Raw genomic sequence first — 17,194 nt, 5'->3', positions numbered from 1 at the left:
TAATTCAATATTTACTTTGGGAATCCTTATCAAAGATCATATTTTTAAAGCAAATTTGAGCAATTTAAAATAGTGTCTTGCAGCAGATTTAGCTTTTCTACTACTAGTAGCCATAAGTCTAGGGATTCAACCGACCGACTTTGCATCGGTGAGTGGCGTCGTTGGGCGTCTTCACAATCCATACGGGGAAGCTGTAAGTTTGTAGTCCAAGAAGCGTCGTCTATATATTTTGGAATTATACTGCCCACAGACAGACAAATCACGTCACAAATTATTTTTTACGTTAAACGCTGCATATCATGCAGAACGCATACTTAGCTATTAATTATATTTGATAATTAAAGACACTATAGAAATTTAAAAAAAATAGCGCGCGAACCGCAAACTTTTCCCGCCTCCAAACATTGCAGAAAACGTAGTGACCTCTGATGACAAATGCAGTTACTTACCAACAATCTGCGCAAGCGCAAACAAGAAACTTCATTATCAATTTACAGGCTCCATCTCCACCGGCACTTTCTAGAAGCTTCGAACACGTTTAGACCGCCGGGGTTAATTTTCTTTACGAAAATAAGAAAATGGTATGTTAAATGTTACTTAATCTTTGATTTTGTCACACTAATACCACTATTTGCAGGCAGCGAACGCAGTAAAACGATTAGTGCCTCTCTTCGACCGCATTCTCATTAAAAAAGCGGACCCCATTACCCAAACCAAAGGTGGCATTATGATACCAGAAACGTCCCGTGGTAAAATGCTTAAAGGTACCGTAATCGCCGTCGGCCCCGGTTCCAGGAATACAGTAAGTCGCTTTTTCGATTTACATCAACATGGTGTTTCTAACCCAACTAATTGCAGCAAGGCGAACATGTTCCACCTACTGTTAAAGTCGGCGACAACGTGCTCCTTCCCGAATTTGGGGGCACCAAAGTAGAGTTCGACGAAAATTCTGAGTATCACCTGTTCAGGGAGACAGATATATTAGCCAAAGTAGAGGAATAAGTGCTGTGCGTTGTTAGTTTACCATGTAGGACAAGTTACTTTTAAGGTTTCCATATTTCAAAGCATTATCTAGTGCTTTCGATGCGTTTCATTATTTTCATCGGATGCATTTGTAACGTGTATAGCTTTGTTCGACTGTTAAGAAGTTTTCAATAAATTGTTTATGTAAATTGTATTATTTCTAATATGGAAAGGGCAGTCAAAGAACACTTGTAGCTAACAGTTTATCTATTAAACGATGAATGACACTTATTTTGGTTGCTTTATTTCGTCATCAACAAGCCTTTGTTTTGCTATATCCGTTAACGCTTTGAAGCTATGAGGCTCCCAAGCAGCCAAATCTGCCAATGATTTACGATTTAAAAGAATATTGCATCGTGTTAAACCTTCCTTAAACTCATGAGGTTGTATATCGTGCTGTTCACAACCTGCCGTTATTCTCGTATCTCTCAACTATAATTTATTACAGTTAACAAAACTGGTATTGTTTAAATTAGAATACCTACATTCCGAATGTCGTCTTTACGAAGCTGCCTTCCTTTTGTAGCGTAAACTAATGCACGATGAACTATTTTAATTGTGACACTGTAACAGTTACGTCTTCGACCGATATAGTGCTAGAACCGGGAAATTTACATTAGTTATACATTACAAGTGGTGCACATACGGCAGCAAGTCGGAATATTTTTCGTTTTCTCCAAAATTCATCAGGCCCCCTGCTTCTTATAAAATTTATTGCTGTTGTAAAGACCATTGTCTAATTTTATTTATCACGTTTTGTGGTTTAGTAAATTAGTAGTTCATTTGTTGTTCGCGTAGATCATACGTCGTAGTTGTGGGTAGGATGCTCCACTTTTAGCACGGTCGACGGTTGTATACATTTGCAAAATTTTTAAAGTTTTAAACAAAAGCCAAAGTATTTATATTATATTTTCCAATGGAATAGGAGATGACCACCTTCATGTTTCCTAATTGGTTTGCATGTCTCCCCATCCCTTTACAACCTTAAACCTTCTTTCACGTGTTCTTAACACATCCTTCATGCCTTCTTTATGCTTTCTTTATATTTATTTCACCATTGCCCTTATTTGTGTTTTCATGTTTATCTCTTTTCAACTCATGCTTCGCCTCTCTTTATCTATTTCTTTTAATAATTTCCTTTACATATATGCTGCTTCAAATCACCGTCAGTTTTTCTTCACACACATATACATTTTCGTGTTTTGTATACTTTCGTATCCATTTCAATACTTTACATGACCGAAAATGTATGATTTTGGTTTTTGGACCACCTGTTTTTTTTATGCTAGCAATTTTGCAATTTAGATGGAGCACATTACACATTCAATTGCTGTCGGTCATTTACACATTAGTAGTCGTCTTGATATGTTTAGTAGTTCATCTGACCGAATTTTCTAAACTAAGTGAAAATGGCGATTGACGATAAACTATAAATAATTTAACATTAAGCAATAAAGTATTTATAAGAATTATTTATAATTATTATACAAATTTATAGCAACTATTATGCACAAATATTAGTTCATATAATGAATATAAGAAATACGTAATTTTATATAATCGAATATTTGGAAGGACAAGGACCAAAGACTACCAAAAAATCATGGGTTTGTTTAGCAAACTTTTATTAGTCATACTACATTACTGTTTGTAGATACTTTCAATGCAACTCTTAAAAAGGGCCCTGGCTTGTACGAATTTTTGGTCGAAGCCGAATTGCAGCAGTACTTTAACAGTTTTAAGTAAGCTTTTTTAACATTTCTGTTATTAGCATAACTTACAAGTTGTTCAAAGGAACGATCTCAAGGTAACTCACCCCTCACAGTTAAAGTTTGCAACAGATGGCGACTTGGCAGGGATGGGTATGTCGAAACCTGAGGTTAGACGCTTACGGAAGTACTATGAAAAACATTTTCCTCACAACTACCTTTCCAAGTTTAAAAAATTGTTAACTGTTCGGAAACAAGACAATGTGCTACCTGAATTAAATTGTACTAATAGTAATGAGAATATTCCGACGACACGTTCTCCAAGAGTCCCGAGCAAGCATATTATTCCGGCCGCTAATATCACTGTAAATAAAGAATTAGGTATGGGAGAATTTGGAGTTGTACAGCAAGGCGTGTGGTCGAATGAAGGCGAACGAATACAAGTCGCAATTAAGTGCTTGTCTAGGGAACGAATGCAGACTAACACAATTGAGTTTCTGAAGGAGGCCACAATTATGCATTCGATCGATCATCCTCACATTGTGCGGCTGTTTGGGGTTGTTTTAGATACTGGCGGTCTGATGCTGGTGACGGAACTGGCTCCTTTGCGCTCTTTATTGGAGTGCTTAAAGGAGCCTTCTTTGCGCTCAAGTTTTCCTGTACTTACACTTTGCGATTTTGCTGTACAAATTTGCGACGGAATGCAATATCTCGAATCGAAAAGACTGATTCATAGGTAATATTTTGGTAGTATGCCAGGGGGGGCAAACCACTTCACAGAAAAATGTACACTTAATTTTTATTGTCGATATTTACAATATTTCGGTAGATAATACTTGGACAATTTTAGATCTATGATCAATTGTAGGATACTTACAGTTGAATGTTGAATATTTAGATTTTATATGTTATTCTAGGAGGATTGTACAGCATCTGGGATGAATTTCGGGTTCAATTAATAGATGTCGGGTACATTAAAAAAAATACAATGGATAAACTCTAAATAAGTAGTAAGTATCTAATATTTTGAGAATAAAATAAATAGATAATGAATAAATATTAGGTATATTTTACAAAAAGAAGTACAAAAGACAAATGGGTAAACTGTGTATAAAATTAAGTAGGAACCCACCTTATATTGCCTCATTGGCACTTCTTACCTATCGTCCCTACCTATCTGTTGCTTGTGGCACAAACTGCATATTTGCTGCATCACTCCTTCTCATCTGCATTTTACCCAGTAAAATTGTTCCTGCATCTTAACCAGAGTTTTAGTCACTCCTAGATGTCCGCCCGATATACCTATGTGTATCTGACAGTATTTCAGATTTTCTGCTTTCCGCACTGTGGTCGTGGCATCCAGAGTTGGGCAAAAAATCGATTATTGTTCTTTTAAATTAATCGATTATTTTGATTGATCAATTACTTGGTTAATTGATTAATCGATTATTTTTAATAATTGATTATCGATTATTGGAACCTGTAATGGCCCAGTGCTAGGCGTCACCATCATTTTCTAGAATTCTCTTTGGAAGACCATCTTCTGTGTTTCACTGAGCCTGATATGGTTTTAAGACGGGAGATATACCTCTTCCGAGGACCGAGGTTGCCATATATTTTTTCAAATTTTTGATTTACATATATAATGAGAAGTGTACACCATATTTCTAAGAGTGGTTTGCTCCTCGGCAATCTTCAACACTCTAAGCACGTTCGATTTGTAGGGACTTGGCGGCTCGTAATGTTTTGGTATTTTCAAAGAATAAAGTTAAAATTTCCGACTTCGGGTTGAGTCGAGCTTTGGGTCAGGGCAAAGACTACTATCGAACCAATTTTAACGTGAACTTAAAACTGCCAGTTGCGTGGTGCGCGCCCGAATGTATTACATATCTTCGTTTCACGACCGCTAGTGACGTTTGGGCTTTCGGTGTGACACTGTGGGAAATGTTCTCGTATGGGTTTCAGCCGTGGGCTGCTCTGACCGGGCTGCAAATTCTCGAGGCGATCGATGATCCTAACTTTCAGAGACTGGAACAGCCGGATTGCTGCCCTCAGGAATATTACGTACTTATGCTCGATTGCTGGAGACACGAAGCAGCAACGAGACCGCGCTTTTCAGATTTAGGTAGCCGGCTGGTCGATTGCAGGCCCGAACAAGTACAAACGAAATCCGCTTCAGTGGAGGGCCCACATATGTTACCGTTTCGAGTGGGAGATGTTATCACTGTCTTGGATAAAATGTAATTTATTTAAAGTGGTGGGGTTGTTCCATTTAAATCGCCTAACTACTGCAAGCATGGCAAGGTTGAGCTACACCAAGAGATCATCCACTACTTATAAATTTATGTCAGAAATGTATTTCATGGGTAATTCTCAATAATACAGCATAATGTGCCAATGCGGTACCTATTAGCGTTGGGCAAAAAAATCGATTATAATCAAACGATAATCGATAATCGGGTTTGATTATTCTATTAAATTAATCTATTAAATTAATCGATTATTTGATTAATCGATTATTTGATTAATCGATTATTTGATTAATCGGTTATTTGATTAATCGATTGTTTGATTAATCGATTATTTGATTAATCGATTAATCGATTGTTTGATTAATCAATTATTAAGTAAATTTTAATTGATTATTATTAGCTGGATCATCAGTTTACGCAAAAAGGAGCACTCACAGCTCACAAGTACATTTCAAGTGTTATATTTTTAAGGTCTCGTTTCTGCTTAATTTTAATTTTTTTAATATGAATGCGGACATTAACCTAATAAAAGGCGCGTATGCAAAGATCAGCGGTAATGCAACAGATAGTGATTTTCATTTCATAATGTCGTTGGCCGTCTTGGCCTTAGCGATAAAACCAAAAACCATAAATCAATAATTATAAACAGAGGCAGATATACTGTTTGATCATAATGAATAAAAAATTATTTTATTTTATAGCGGATGTTAAAACGTCACTTTAAGCAGCTAAAATGAATTAAGATTGTATCATCAAAACTAAAGCACACCTCATCGGGGAGTAAGCTGCCTAATCATTTATTTTTATTTTTGACCTTCATTTTCAAATGGGCAGGGTTTCAGCCAAGGCTGTTCTACCAACCAACCCACTATGCATTTGCAAATATCCATGCCCGAAACCGGATTCGAACCAGGGACACTTTGTTGATTATTGATTAATCGATCTGCCTAGTAATGAACGATTTGATGAAAAGAGTAATGGAATTATTTTTTATTTTTATTATTAAATAATTAACGTATTAATGCATACAAACAGATATTTATCACTCCTTGTATGTGACAATCGACTTTTGATTAAACGATTAGGTGATTAATCGATTATTTGATTAATCGATGATTTGATTAATCGATTATTTGATTAATCGATTATTTGATTAATCGATTGTTTGATTAATCGATTAATCAGTGTAATCGATTATTTTTCATAATCGATTATCGATTATTCAAACCCGTAATCGCCCAGCCTTAGTACCTATAATAAAAAATAATACAAAATAGTGTTGGATAATCTAGCAATATAGTAAAGGAAATTCTGAGGAATCCACAGAAAATTAGGAGAAATGCTGAAGAATTTAGAGAAATTCCTTGTTAACAATGAAATAAGTAAACTTGTTGCCGATATTTTTGTACCAGTAGTGTAAGTAGTGGATGACCCCTCGAACAGTGTTGCAATGGAATGACCCATTGATAGCCTAAGACTAACAAAAGAATATTGCAGATCACACAGACCATTATGGAAGGGTATAACATTAAGCGGGAAAACGGGTTTATTTAATCCCGCTTCAGTGGTTGCTTATCTTGGTAGTGATTTACCTGGGGCGTCCTTTACGCGAACTGACAGTACAAGAACTTCTGCCAGAAGGAAACTTCGAAGCGAAATGATAAGCGCCCCGCAGGGTGACGTGAAGCACACCGGGCATGTCGGTTTGGATGGGGCTTACTTTGGTGATTTGAGCTTTTTAGGTGGATCTAAAGTAGATGTACGTCTTTTTATTTACTTGACAATGTACTACCTTTGCAGTTACAGTACAGCGGAGTTCCCACGCAGGTGGTCGCACCTTTCCGACCGCATCAAGACCTTGAAGCTGCCCCTCTTCTAGAGGACCACATCCCACTACCACCCGCACCAGATACGGATCATGAATATCACGAAATAAGCGACGAAGAAAACACCAACAGCCCCCCCTTAGACTTAGGTCCGTCGTTAATGGCAGAAATGGAACTTATGTTAAACTCGTTCGGCCATCCCCCACCGTCGCCCGCCGATCACGAGGGCTCGAATAAAACGAACGAACTACGCGAACGCCTAGGGAAACCCAGGAAGCAAGCGACCGTTAAACCCATATCCGCGCACGACCAAAAAACTCTCGATACGGCGATTGCGATGGCCACCGAAATTAGTACGCGATCTATGAACGATTTGCCCGCGCCGACGACGCCGGCGTCTCCCACGAAACGAAAGTTTAGTTTTCGTTTTCCGAACGCATTGGACCATGACAAGCATGACAAGACAATCGAAAGGAGGAATTTCTCCGAAGAGGCGCATTCGACCCCTGATTTGCAGGTATATGTTTGCGTTAATTTAATGAAGTTGCAACACTTTTGTGCACTATTGCTTAGTAGTTGCACTTATTATTTATTATAGAGCTTACAAAGACAAAAATTTGATTAATTTCATTTACCTACACTGTCTGACTGAATGTGGACAAATAACTATGGAGACTAACAGCCAATATTGTATGTCTCTTTCACAAACGAGGTGCTGCCTATCTAAACGTTGACCTCCCACCCCACCCCAAGCCTCAGAACCGGTTTCGGATTGGTTCTAGATTTGGAATGCTTTCTTGGATGTCGACGGCCACAAAATACATAGACGGTATCACCACTGCGCAGGCGTATAATTGGTATAAAGATGGCTGGTTTTTTTTTCTTTATGTACCGGTATGGTACGTAAGGCCTATTGTTAGGACATTAGTGACACAAAATTATACGTGACCAATTCTTACCAGATTGATAGTGGTGGTCGGCAACAAAACCATATTTACAAGCTATTTACAACAATATAATATTTAACATTTATGAAAGTCAATTTCAATTTCACCATCGCTTTGATTTGAATTATTCGGGAAAAAATTAATAAGATGGCAACATTGATAAAAAATCAAAAAATAGAGGATAACAAATGACATAACTACAACTAAAAATATAGAGCGTGTTCTATTTAAAAAGTCTTATTTCCACCATACAAATAGGACACCCTGTACATTCAACAATAATTAACAACACAGTTAACATTTGCCCACAGACTCTACTCTACTACTAAACTAAGTAGGTACAATAACTAAACAGTAAACGCGGGAATTCGGCCCATTTTGTATCAATTTATTATTATGACCATTTCCAATTATATTGGCATTCGGATTTGTGATAATTATAGATGATATTTTAATAATCCGATGAAGGGTAATAATACTTTCAACATAATGAAGAAATCTTCACCATCAGTGAATCTAGTAGGCGGGCTTACATTGAAATTCTCATGCATCTTTGAGGAATATAAACGAGCTGTACTTAAATATTTCTTTTTCAATCGTAACACTGTTGCACCATTCTGTATATTGGCTTTATTAACATATAACAAGACAAAGACGTTACAACATGCTCTATTCTATTAATAGTCTTTGCACTAGTTTCTTTTAGCATTGGGCTTTATTTATGTGTTACTTACATAGTGTTGCAACTTCTTAACTGAAAACATTTCGTACTAACAAACTAACATTAACTTACCTTTTTCCCTGTTCCTTGTTTATGTTTTTCCGCTTTTTCTTAGCACAAATTGCGTTGCTCCTTAAACTCGTTAGATAATTACACCAATAGCACACTTCGTTTGCCATTATGGGACAAAGCTTCGGCTGAATTTTATTTTGCGAAGTCCCGCGAACTGCTAACCAAACCGTTTCCGTCCCCCAAAGTTCCCTATAACTCGTGTCGCGATTTGAAAGACTGCGACAGCAACTTTCAAAACGACTACGTTCACTTGCAACATCAAATGCACGATTTAACGTTAAGAAGTTCGTACTGTAGAGGTGCGGATTATAGAGATCGTACTTTAACTAAGTCAGAGAGTTTGTCTCGTAAAACTTACACGTCCGATTCGAAAAATAGCGGCGTGTGCCACAATCGGGCGTTTCTCAAGCCGCCTTTAGCACATATTCCTTACCAAATTACTCATAATAACGTTTATTATAAGGAGGAACAGCCGAGTATATACAACGGTGTCGTATTTACGCCCGACACTAGCTATGATGACGTGTTCGTCTACGATAACCACTGCTACATAGATGAATCTAGAACTTTCGACAATCAAAACGTTGAAAATATTAAAGCGAATATTAACTTTATTCACGTCCAGGAAAATTTCCCCAAAAAAGGCGGCAAAACGATTCGCGAGCGAAATTTACGAAGACAATCGTACAATCCTCAGGCATACGCCGAATCCAGTTCGAGCGATAGCGATTGCATGAGTTTGGGTTCAGTCGATTTGGATTGGCGCAGACGGCGTCGGCTTAGGCGCATGTCGACATCTAACAGTAGCATACGTTCCGAACTCGGTGCGCATCCGCGAATAGGCGTACAGTATTTGAAACCGGAGATGCTAATCACAACCGTAAAGGGTGGGAGGTCGCCGCCTCCCAGTAACAGCATGCTTAGCGGTCTGTCACCAACCACTGCCGCCCGTAAAAAACAATCAGATTCATCGTCGGGCTCTAGCACTTAAATTATGTATATGTGATAAAATGGGCATTAGAGCCTTTACTTAATTTAAAACGGAATTTAGTTATTGCAGATCTGTTGTTTGATTAAACTGCTGTGTCCCATGTTGGTGAAATTAACCTCATCTGTTGAACAAATTAAGGAACAAGTTATGGAATTTAGTTATTGTAGCTGTTTTATTTTTTGCCAAAATGCTTTGTCCAATCTTGTGAATTTAGAATTTGATGAACCAATTAAGAAGGAAGATACGACTATCTTTTATTTTTTGTTTGTTGGTGACACAAGGAAAAATTTTGTTTCGCTTGGCGAGGCTAACTTCACACTGTTCACTTCACATTCGTTTTTTTTTAAGTTAAGGATATAGTTTCATTTCATTTGTTTAGTAATTGTATGTTTTAATGTAATGAACGTCTGTTTTGCAAAATCCAATTCACATTAAAAAAAAGGGAGTAGTTTGGAGTAAGGAAAACAAATGCACCCGAATGTATTTATAAGTTAGATGATGATAGTAAAATAAACCATAGCTAAGCAATTTAATTAAAAGAATGTAACGAATTTTGGAAAATTGACTGGCGGTTGGCTGGTTTTACACTCGCCTGTCGCCAAGCTTTATTTGGCTTTTTTTTCACTGTAATTTGAATTTCATGAAACAAAATGATACAGAGAAACAAACAGTAACTAAAAAAGCGAAATGAAATACCTAATTATACTTTAAAAAAGCAGTTGAGGCTAACTTCACTGACATCCTTGTCCCAATTTGTTGTTTAATTTTCCGTGAAACTAATTCTGGTAATTTCATCGCACGGCTCTGATTGAGTAATCACCTATTTTATCAACTGTATGTATTCATAGTTAGATTTGAGCGATGTACTCAATAGAATCCTTCGTCCATTAGAAGTTAATATGTACTCATACATGAACACTTGCATCATATGCATAGGAATTGCCTAGGTAAGAGTGAAACCGATGACTGACTTAGATAAAGTAAGGTACATAATCAATTGTTGATGTTGTAAATAGAACCATCTTTTGGAGAATCAAAATTTTTGAAAGTAACCCATGACGGTTTACTTAACAATATTTTTTGTATTCACTTGTGGATTGGACAATTGTAAATCCGCAGAGTGCAATTTCTTGCATGTGATATTTACCCATTATACTAATTGTACGGTTTTGCTTTGAGCAAAATTGTTTGTGACCTTGTGTGTTTATAATATCAATCATTTGTTCTATGCACAGCCTTACACTGTAGTCTTTCTAAAATATAATGTTATTTGGCGAAGTTATAAAATCATATTTTTTTATTTATATTTTGGTTCGACCCTCTCCTTATTCTTTATAGTCTCAAGTTACGGAAGAAGCCCAACGAGCATATCAAGGTCTGGTGGAAAATCGTGAAGTGGATATGTCACAAGTAAATCACCTAAGTTTGTGGTGAAATGATGACTCATTTTATCATTTTAGCTGCTACATGCTACAAATCCATTAAAAATTTTAAGATCTGGACAGTTACCAATCGTAAAGCCAAGACTGAGAACTTCAACCTTACCTACCTCATTCCATTCAATGCACATCGATCGTAGATCTATACCAGATTCAGACTGCTTTGAGGAAAATAAATTAGGTTAGTATACTTTGCACAAAATTCTAGGAGTACTACAAACTTACAGCACCGGATATAGGCAGTGACATTCCACTACAAGAAAACATCAGCAATAATCACAATGCTCAAAGAGAAACGCTTGAAAAAGATGACAACCCGATTCCTCTACCACCCCGCGATCGCAACAAGACGTTATTAGCAGCTAAACCCCGCCACACTCGTAAACATCCCCTCATCATTCCAGCCTCCGCCAATTTACAAAGAACGCTCGATAAAGTAACGTTAACCACACCCCCTCCGACCTCTCCGCAAGATCCATTTCTTCCCAAACACTCGCATCCGAATAGTGTAGCTCCGATTAAAGAGAGGAGTTACGGCAATGAATCATTGCATTTTGAAGAGCAGATTGACTCCGAACTGGCCGCTTTGGATTTGATTGCCGAAGACCAGGATTGTGTGGACGGAGTCGGTAAGCATAACGGCGGGAAAGTTCCAAGCCATCACGTTAGCTGTGAGGATCTATTAGAGTTTGCCGATTCTAAACCCAGCTCAAGGGCGAGAGGTAACGAATCCGATGAGGTTCGTATAATGTCAAAAGTGCTAGGTAAAGATGTACGTAGTGCCTCGTGTTGTCTGCGAAAGAGTCACGGTTTTGTTTCAGATTTCTAAGGAACAGTGCTTATCTGCATTGGAATATTGCGATTGGGACGTTTTAAAGGCAATTAAAGTGGTTAAAGTCCAACGTTTAGCGACCGGTGCAGATTTACCACTCTGCAGATCTGCCCTAGACCAATCTGCTTGGGATGTGACACGAGCTGCCCAATGGATTCTTTCACAAGAGAATGATGTTCTACAAGTTTAACTGTTTATGTTTTATCTTCTTTAAATATCGTGATCATATTTATTATCTTGCCACATTTTTACTAACACAAATAATTGTTATTGTCTTAAATAATTTATTTCACAATTAATGTTTTACTAAAAACAAATTTTATAGTAAATCCATATTGTTTTTTTGCTCTCCTTTTTCATCATTATATCATGGTTGAACGAGCTTTATGTACACTAAATTAGATTAACATGGCAAACTTTTGCTTTTATTCACCAGTGAGTGTTAAATTGGCATTCAGTTAACAACATGATTTGTATATGTTTTATCTTCTTAAAATATCGCTTATTCATTTATCATGCCACATTTTTTACTAACAAATAATTGTTATTGACTTAAATAATTTATTTCATAATTAATGTTTTACTAAAAACAAATTTTATAGTGTTTACTGTTTTTTATTGTATCCTTTTTCATCAGTCTACCATACATGCATTGGTACTATGCTCTACTTCATGTACCTACTCACTAATTAACATGCCACAATTGTCATACTTCTTTTTTGTTCTAGTGAAAATTAAATAATGTTTTCATGTGAAATTTGGTGATTATAGGTACACGTAGGCAAATACTGTTGTGCTCTTATAGTTGGGTTAATAGGCTCTTAAGGATTGTCAAACACTTAAGTGACCGTTAGAGTATCTGGATATCCTTTGAGGAAAAACATTTGGTGACTCTTGAAGATCAATAAATCGCCAAGAAGCTCTTGAATACTGTTAAAATTAAAAACTCTTAAGGACTAATAGGTATAAGGTTTGTAGTACTCTCAAAGACTGAAAGAATTTTAATTACTAAAGGCTGTCAAACCATACTTGGAAGGTTTTTGAAACATTTGAAGGTTGAATAATCTTATACACGCTCTCATAGGCTCCAGAAAACTTTTGAAGCACTTGCCAGATTACTAAATATTTTTAAAGGCTCTAGAACACGTTAGATTTTAAGAGAATGAAAAGTTTTCTTACAAAATTGGGAAAGCCCCAGGACCCTAGGATGGGGGAAGAAAGGGCTGAAGATGTTGAAGAAATAAAGCATGCTAAAGAAGAATGCCTATGAATCGAAGTACAGCATAAGAATAAAAAAAAAAGTGAAAGTGGAATGAGTCCTATAAAGCTAAATATAGCAGCTATATATCTATACATTTTTTTCATGCAATAAATAAATACTTTTTGATAGAGGAAGTATCTAGATAGGTAGATCTTGTGATTATTTGCTACAACTGTAGATATTGGAGACAATAAAGTACAATATTTTGTAAACACCACGTACGCCAGAAATCATTATTCATACAGCGTTCAGTTCTCATAAAAGTGTTTATTACCACCTACATAAGTTGCTATTGCAATAGACCATATGATTTCAAACATTAACAGTTTGTTTATTCTTACAATGTAATTGCGAAATTATAATAACGATGCTGTGTTATATTGGTCAAGTTTCTTTGTACTGCTTTTTGGGAGCGGCTGCCCCATTCTTAGTTTCGTTAATGTGTAACTACCATCGGTTTCAATTTTATGGCTCTTTTTACTTATTACCGATCATTTACTTCCTTTTAATAAATGCCATTGTCGGATTAGTTTATAAGAAGAATACATACAAGGTTTGTTAATGCTTACAGAGGGTATCTAATTGAACATTTTTAGATAGCTGTCCGTTCTGTGAATTTGGGTTTTTTACTAGCTTTGGGTGTCTATATCAGGCTGGTAGCTCCAGATCACATACAGATTTTTGGTTTATATATGTGTACCATGTCGATCTTCCATTACAGCGAATTTCTCTGTATGGCCAACATACAACCAAAGTTGGTGTCGGCAGATTCGTTTGTAATTAATCATAGTGTGCAGTATACAATTGCTGCGTTAACCTCCTGGGTAGAATTTTTTGTGGAGGCATATTTTTTTCCTGGTAAGTAGATAATCGACATCGTTCCGTAAAGAAATGGGAAATATTGTAGACCTCAAGACGAAATTTTGGTTGTCCCATATTGGGTTGGTAGTTTGTATTATAGGGGAACTGCTTCGAAAAGCTGCAATGCTTACGGCAAGCTCAAATTTTAATCACCTAGTACAATGTGAAAAGGTAGAGGGGCACATACTGGTAACCCACGGAGTGTACAGTATTTTTCGTCATCCTAGTTATGTGGGTTGGTTTTACTGGTCGATTGGTACACAAGTGATTCTTTTAAACCCACTTTGCATAATAGCGTATACTATCGCCAGCTGGACATTTTTCAGAGAAAGGATACTTATAGAAGAAATTATGTTACTTAATTTCTTCGGGCAACAGTATTGTGATTACCAAGAAAAAGTTCGCACAGGATTACCATTCATTGATGGTTACAAAATATAGACAAGACTACATTTTTTTGCCAGTGAACTAATCGTGATATTTTCTAGTTATTTTTTTATTTAACAATTTTTTTAAGTGTACTGATAAAAATAACCTGCTGTGTTATTGTTACTAAATAAATAAATGTTTAGTTGTGTACTTAATTTTATTTACTTTATTAATTTTGTTGGCATTTACCTATATGCAAAAGAGAGAGGAAGGAAAATAGTATATATTTGGCATTGTGTTGGAACCATCAGCGGTCCAATGGTGCAGCTGCTATCTATTTGGTAGTATGCTGTACAGGAATGTATTTTTCTTTTCTCGACCTACTGTTTTTGCATGATCATGGGGCATTTTCCTCTATACCGTTCGATCAGTGTTGTAGCATTTATTCAGATTCTGTTTGTGGCACTTGGTGCTTCTGCCAGGTATTGATTTCACTGCCATGTTTTTTCGTGCCATTTTCAATGTTGGGACCTATTGTGTTTGTGCGAGTCCATCATTATTTATATATGGTTTGATTGTGATGGCTCAAACATCTCGATACCAATGCCCTACATGTATTGTATTGCTACAACCGATATACTACGGCACATATAAAAACCAATTGGAAACTGTTGGTTTCAATTTCAACAGGATGGTGCACCCGCGCACAACGACCTAAATCGTGCGAGAAAACTATCGGAAAGAAAAATGGACTACTGGAAATGTAGGTATGTACCTACGTGAGGGATCACCATAGAAGTAGCCACCCGCAACAACCGAAGCGGTACCTACAGTGATATTCTGTTATCTCTACAGGAAAATCCATGGGATTACAAGAGAACTAGCCGCGGTGCTTTATCCGAACAATGAAAATCTGCCAAACGCTAGACGTGGTTTCAGCAATTTGATTCTCCTGCACATTTTGCTGTTAGTACGTGTTAGTAGTTATTTAAATGAAATTTTTCTTGGGTAGGTAGCTGTTGGGTCGCCTTCGAGATCACCTGACCTGAGTTGAGAGAGGGTGTTCTTGGCGTCCGCGACCAACAATTTAGATACCTCTACCTACACATAAATAAGGAATTCTTGGGAGAGTTTATTTATTTATTTAACGGAAATACCATTTTTACAAAGAAATACAAAACATAATATCTATAGCAAAATGTAATAACAAGACGAAGTGTGACTATAAATCAAAATTACTGATAAACTTAACAAAAAATATTTCAAATAAAAATCAAGTGCATTATATTGAAAAAAGGAATGGTAAATTTCATTGTTTCTAAAAACCCTTAAGTAAACACCTACGTAAAAAAGAATACAAACCCAAATTATACTGTTAACCGTTGTGTGTAACATCAGCTTCCTTCGGAATTCGATAAACGTAGTACCAAAAGTTATTAATAATAATGCCGTCAAGATCCATAAGCCACCCCTGCACTGCGTCAAGATGAGACTGAAGACAATACGCACGATAAATAAGTAAAAGACCTATTTTCCTCAGTTTTCTGTACTGTTTTCCTATTTAAATATATTCTTCTAAGGGTGGCGAGGTACTTCTGCACTTATAATGACGATCACCCCACGTTTGAAGTTCTGCCTTGCAGCTTCTCACCCCACAATTATTGCTGGGATGTTGGCTTCTTTGATTGCGCTACCAAAGTTAACGCACAAAGCTGCCTTCATATCATCATAAACAGTAAATTGTCAAAGTCAAAATTTTCGTTTACGTCACTACTTCAAAATTTCGGTAATATTTCATGTCTGTGACCACATCAAAATTATTTCGGTTCTTTTACAAACATATCAAGCTAATAACTGCTTCAGTATGGCGAAATTCGACTTTAAAATTTGGGTTTCCAATTAAATTACAACAAAATGCAACCACAAAATTTGATTATCCTTTCATTTATAAAGTACTACCATCGATTGCGCTTCTTTCGAATATCGACACGGTAATAACCCCGACAGATATTGAAGAAAACATTGCACATTTAATTACTTTGGCAAGAATGGCACTGGAAAAGGGCGACACCGAAAGGGCGGAAGCGATTTTATTGATGGGTTTGAAGATTTCCGACGACAATAAGGTTTTCTTAGGGATGCCTTACATGTACGATATCTTAGCGAGTATTGCCCTTGCGCAAGGTAACATTGGAAAAGCCGAGGCTCTTTTAGATAACGCAATCGAGAAAATGACCCAAATTGGTCTACCCGAAGACGACCACCATGCCATAGATTTTAAGTTACGATTGGCGCGAATTTACAGCGCGTTTAAGGACAACGACTTTGCCGAGATCGGGTTTAAAACGTGCCTGGAAGCGCAAAAACGGAAGATAACAAATGGGGATACGAGCACTCGGACGGGAATGTTATACGTCAACGTGCTCTTCTGGTACGGCGTCCATATGATACGAAATCAGCAGTACCAAGACGCGAAGAGTACCTTGGACATAGCGTACCAGTACTCAACTAAAATCAAAGGGTTATCACCTTACCAAGAGTTGGTTATCTTGTACACTTTGTCGGATCTAAATTCTGCTTTGGGACATTTGGATGTTGCGTTAGAAAGTATGCTTAACGCAGTACTACTAGGAAAAGGGATAAGCAGTCTAGATTTACCAAGATGTTATGCAAGGTTAGCGAGAATCTATATCAAAATGGAAGCGTACGAACAAGCGAAGGAATCTGCCTTGGAAGCCCAAAAATTGGCGTTGTTATTTGATTATCTAGATATCGCTCAGGAGGCAGGCTTGCTCCTGGACGAAATAACTCGGAAAGGAAAGTGAAAACGTGTTAATGATACTTTATTCATTTATATACAGAAAATAATCTTCATAGAAGAAAATGATTCT

At 36.9% G+C, this 17,194-nt stretch overlaps 5 protein-coding genes across 7 annotated transcripts; 4 read left to right on the top strand and 1 right to left on the bottom strand.

Annotated features, from left to right (window-relative positions):
- Nucleotides 1-449: 449 nt before the first annotated feature.
- LOC116172401 (10 kDa heat shock protein, mitochondrial) lies at nucleotides 450-1,172 on the top strand. Its single transcript, XM_031489613.1, has 3 exons — nucleotides 450-581; nucleotides 638-802; nucleotides 859-1,172. Exons 1-3 carry the CDS (start codon nucleotides 579-581, stop codon nucleotides 1,000-1,002), a joined length of 312 nt encoding a protein of 103 aa, XP_031345473.1. The 5' UTR covers nucleotides 450-578; the 3' UTR covers nucleotides 1,003-1,172.
- Nucleotides 1,016-1,828, bottom strand: LOC116172400 (39S ribosomal protein L20, mitochondrial). The gene is made up of 3 exons (XM_031489612.1): nucleotides 1,670-1,828; nucleotides 1,509-1,619; nucleotides 1,016-1,455 (listed from the first exon to the last, which is right to left on the bottom strand). Exons 1-3 carry the CDS (start codon nucleotides 1,754-1,756, stop codon nucleotides 1,252-1,254), a joined length of 402 nt encoding a protein of 133 aa, XP_031345472.1. The 5' UTR covers nucleotides 1,757-1,828; the 3' UTR covers nucleotides 1,016-1,251.
- A 582-nt stretch (nucleotides 1,829-2,410) lies between these two features.
- LOC116170418 (activated Cdc42 kinase-like) lies at nucleotides 2,411-12,954 on the top strand. Of its 3 annotated transcripts, XM_031486799.1 has the most exons (11): nucleotides 2,411-2,630; nucleotides 2,678-2,765; nucleotides 2,818-3,468; nucleotides 4,457-4,972; nucleotides 6,482-6,743; nucleotides 6,791-7,327; nucleotides 10,880-10,951; nucleotides 11,002-11,161; nucleotides 11,208-11,752; nucleotides 11,802-12,775; nucleotides 12,827-12,954. In XM_031486799.1, the coding sequence occupies exons 1-10, from the start codon at nucleotides 2,627-2,629 to the stop codon at nucleotides 12,000-12,002; spliced, it is 3,036 nt and encodes a 1,011-aa protein (XP_031342659.1). In that variant the 5' UTR covers nucleotides 2,411-2,626; the 3' UTR covers nucleotides 12,003-12,775; nucleotides 12,827-12,954. The 3 variants fall into 3 exon arrangements, with proteins under 3 accessions (XP_031342659.1, XP_031342660.1, XP_031342661.1); XM_031486800.1 differs by lacking the exon at nucleotides 12,827-12,954 and having other exon boundaries at nucleotides 11,220-11,752; nucleotides 11,802-12,224; XM_031486801.1 differs by lacking the exons at nucleotides 10,880-10,951; nucleotides 11,002-11,161; nucleotides 11,208-11,752; nucleotides 11,802-12,775; nucleotides 12,827-12,954 and adding an exon at nucleotides 8,594-10,872.
- A 376-nt stretch (nucleotides 12,955-13,330) lies between these two features.
- On the top strand, nucleotides 13,331-14,513 carry LOC116170419 (protein-S-isoprenylcysteine O-methyltransferase). The gene is made up of 3 exons (XM_031486802.1): nucleotides 13,331-13,626; nucleotides 13,670-13,931; nucleotides 13,981-14,513. The coding sequence occupies exons 1-3, from the start codon at nucleotides 13,441-13,443 to the stop codon at nucleotides 14,373-14,375; spliced, it is 843 nt and encodes a 280-aa protein (XP_031342662.1). The 5' UTR covers nucleotides 13,331-13,440; the 3' UTR covers nucleotides 14,376-14,513.
- Nucleotides 14,514-16,351: 1,838 nt separating this feature from the next.
- Nucleotides 16,352-17,128, top strand: LOC116170664 (tetratricopeptide repeat protein 19, mitochondrial-like). The gene has a single exon (XM_031487168.1). The coding sequence runs from the start codon at nucleotides 16,352-16,354 to the stop codon at nucleotides 17,126-17,128; it is 777 nt and encodes a 258-aa protein (XP_031343028.1).
- Nucleotides 17,129-17,194: the final 66 nt, after the last annotated feature.

Source organism: Photinus pyralis, unplaced genomic scaffold, assembly GCF_008802855.1.
Source record: "Photinus pyralis isolate 1611_PpyrPB1 unplaced genomic scaffold, Ppyr1.3 Ppyr1.4_LG5, whole genome shotgun sequence".
NCBI lineage: Eukaryota > Metazoa > Arthropoda > Insecta > Coleoptera > Lampyridae > Photinus > Photinus pyralis.
The sequence above is the reverse complement of the archived record's forward strand: the minus strand, read 5'-3'. Positions and strand labels throughout refer to the sequence as shown.

Coding starts and splice junctions, on each gene's coding strand:
- LOC116172401 (XM_031489613.1), top strand. Junction 803..858: donor GCCCCGGTTCCAGGAATACA/GTAAGTCGCTTT, acceptor AACTAATTGCAG/CAAGGCGAACATGTTCCACC.
- LOC116172400 (XM_031489612.1), bottom strand. CDS start 1,756: ATGGTCTTTACAACAGCAATAAATTTTATAAGAAGCAGGGGGCCTGAT. Junction 1,620..1,669: donor AAATATTCCGACTTGCTGCC/GTATGTGCACCA, acceptor TCCCGGTTCTAG/CACTATATCGGTCGAAGACG. Junction 1,456..1,508: donor GTAAAGACGACATTCGGAAT/GTAGGTATTCTA, acceptor AATAAATTATAG/TTGAGAGATACGAGAATAAC.
- LOC116170418 (XM_031486799.1), top strand. Junction 10,952..11,001: donor GTGAAGTGGATATGTCACAA/GTAAATCACCTA, acceptor TTATCATTTTAG/CTGCTACATGCTACAAATCC. Junction 11,753..11,801: donor CAAAAGTGCTAGGTAAAGAT/GTACGTAGTGCC, acceptor GTTTTGTTTCAG/ATTTCTAAGGAACAGTGCTT.
- LOC116170419 (XM_031486802.1), top strand. CDS start 13,441: ATGCTGTGTTATATTGGTCAAGTTTCTTTGTACTGCTTTTTGGGAGCG. Junction 13,627..13,669: donor ATAAGAAGAATACATACAAG/GTTTGTTAATGC, acceptor GAACATTTTTAG/ATAGCTGTCCGTTCTGTGAA. Junction 13,932..13,980: donor GGAGGCATATTTTTTTCCTG/GTAAGTAGATAA, acceptor GAAATATTGTAG/ACCTCAAGACGAAATTTTGG.
- LOC116170664 (XM_031487168.1), top strand. CDS start 16,352: ATGGCACTGGAAAAGGGCGACACCGAAAGGGCGGAAGCGATTTTATTG.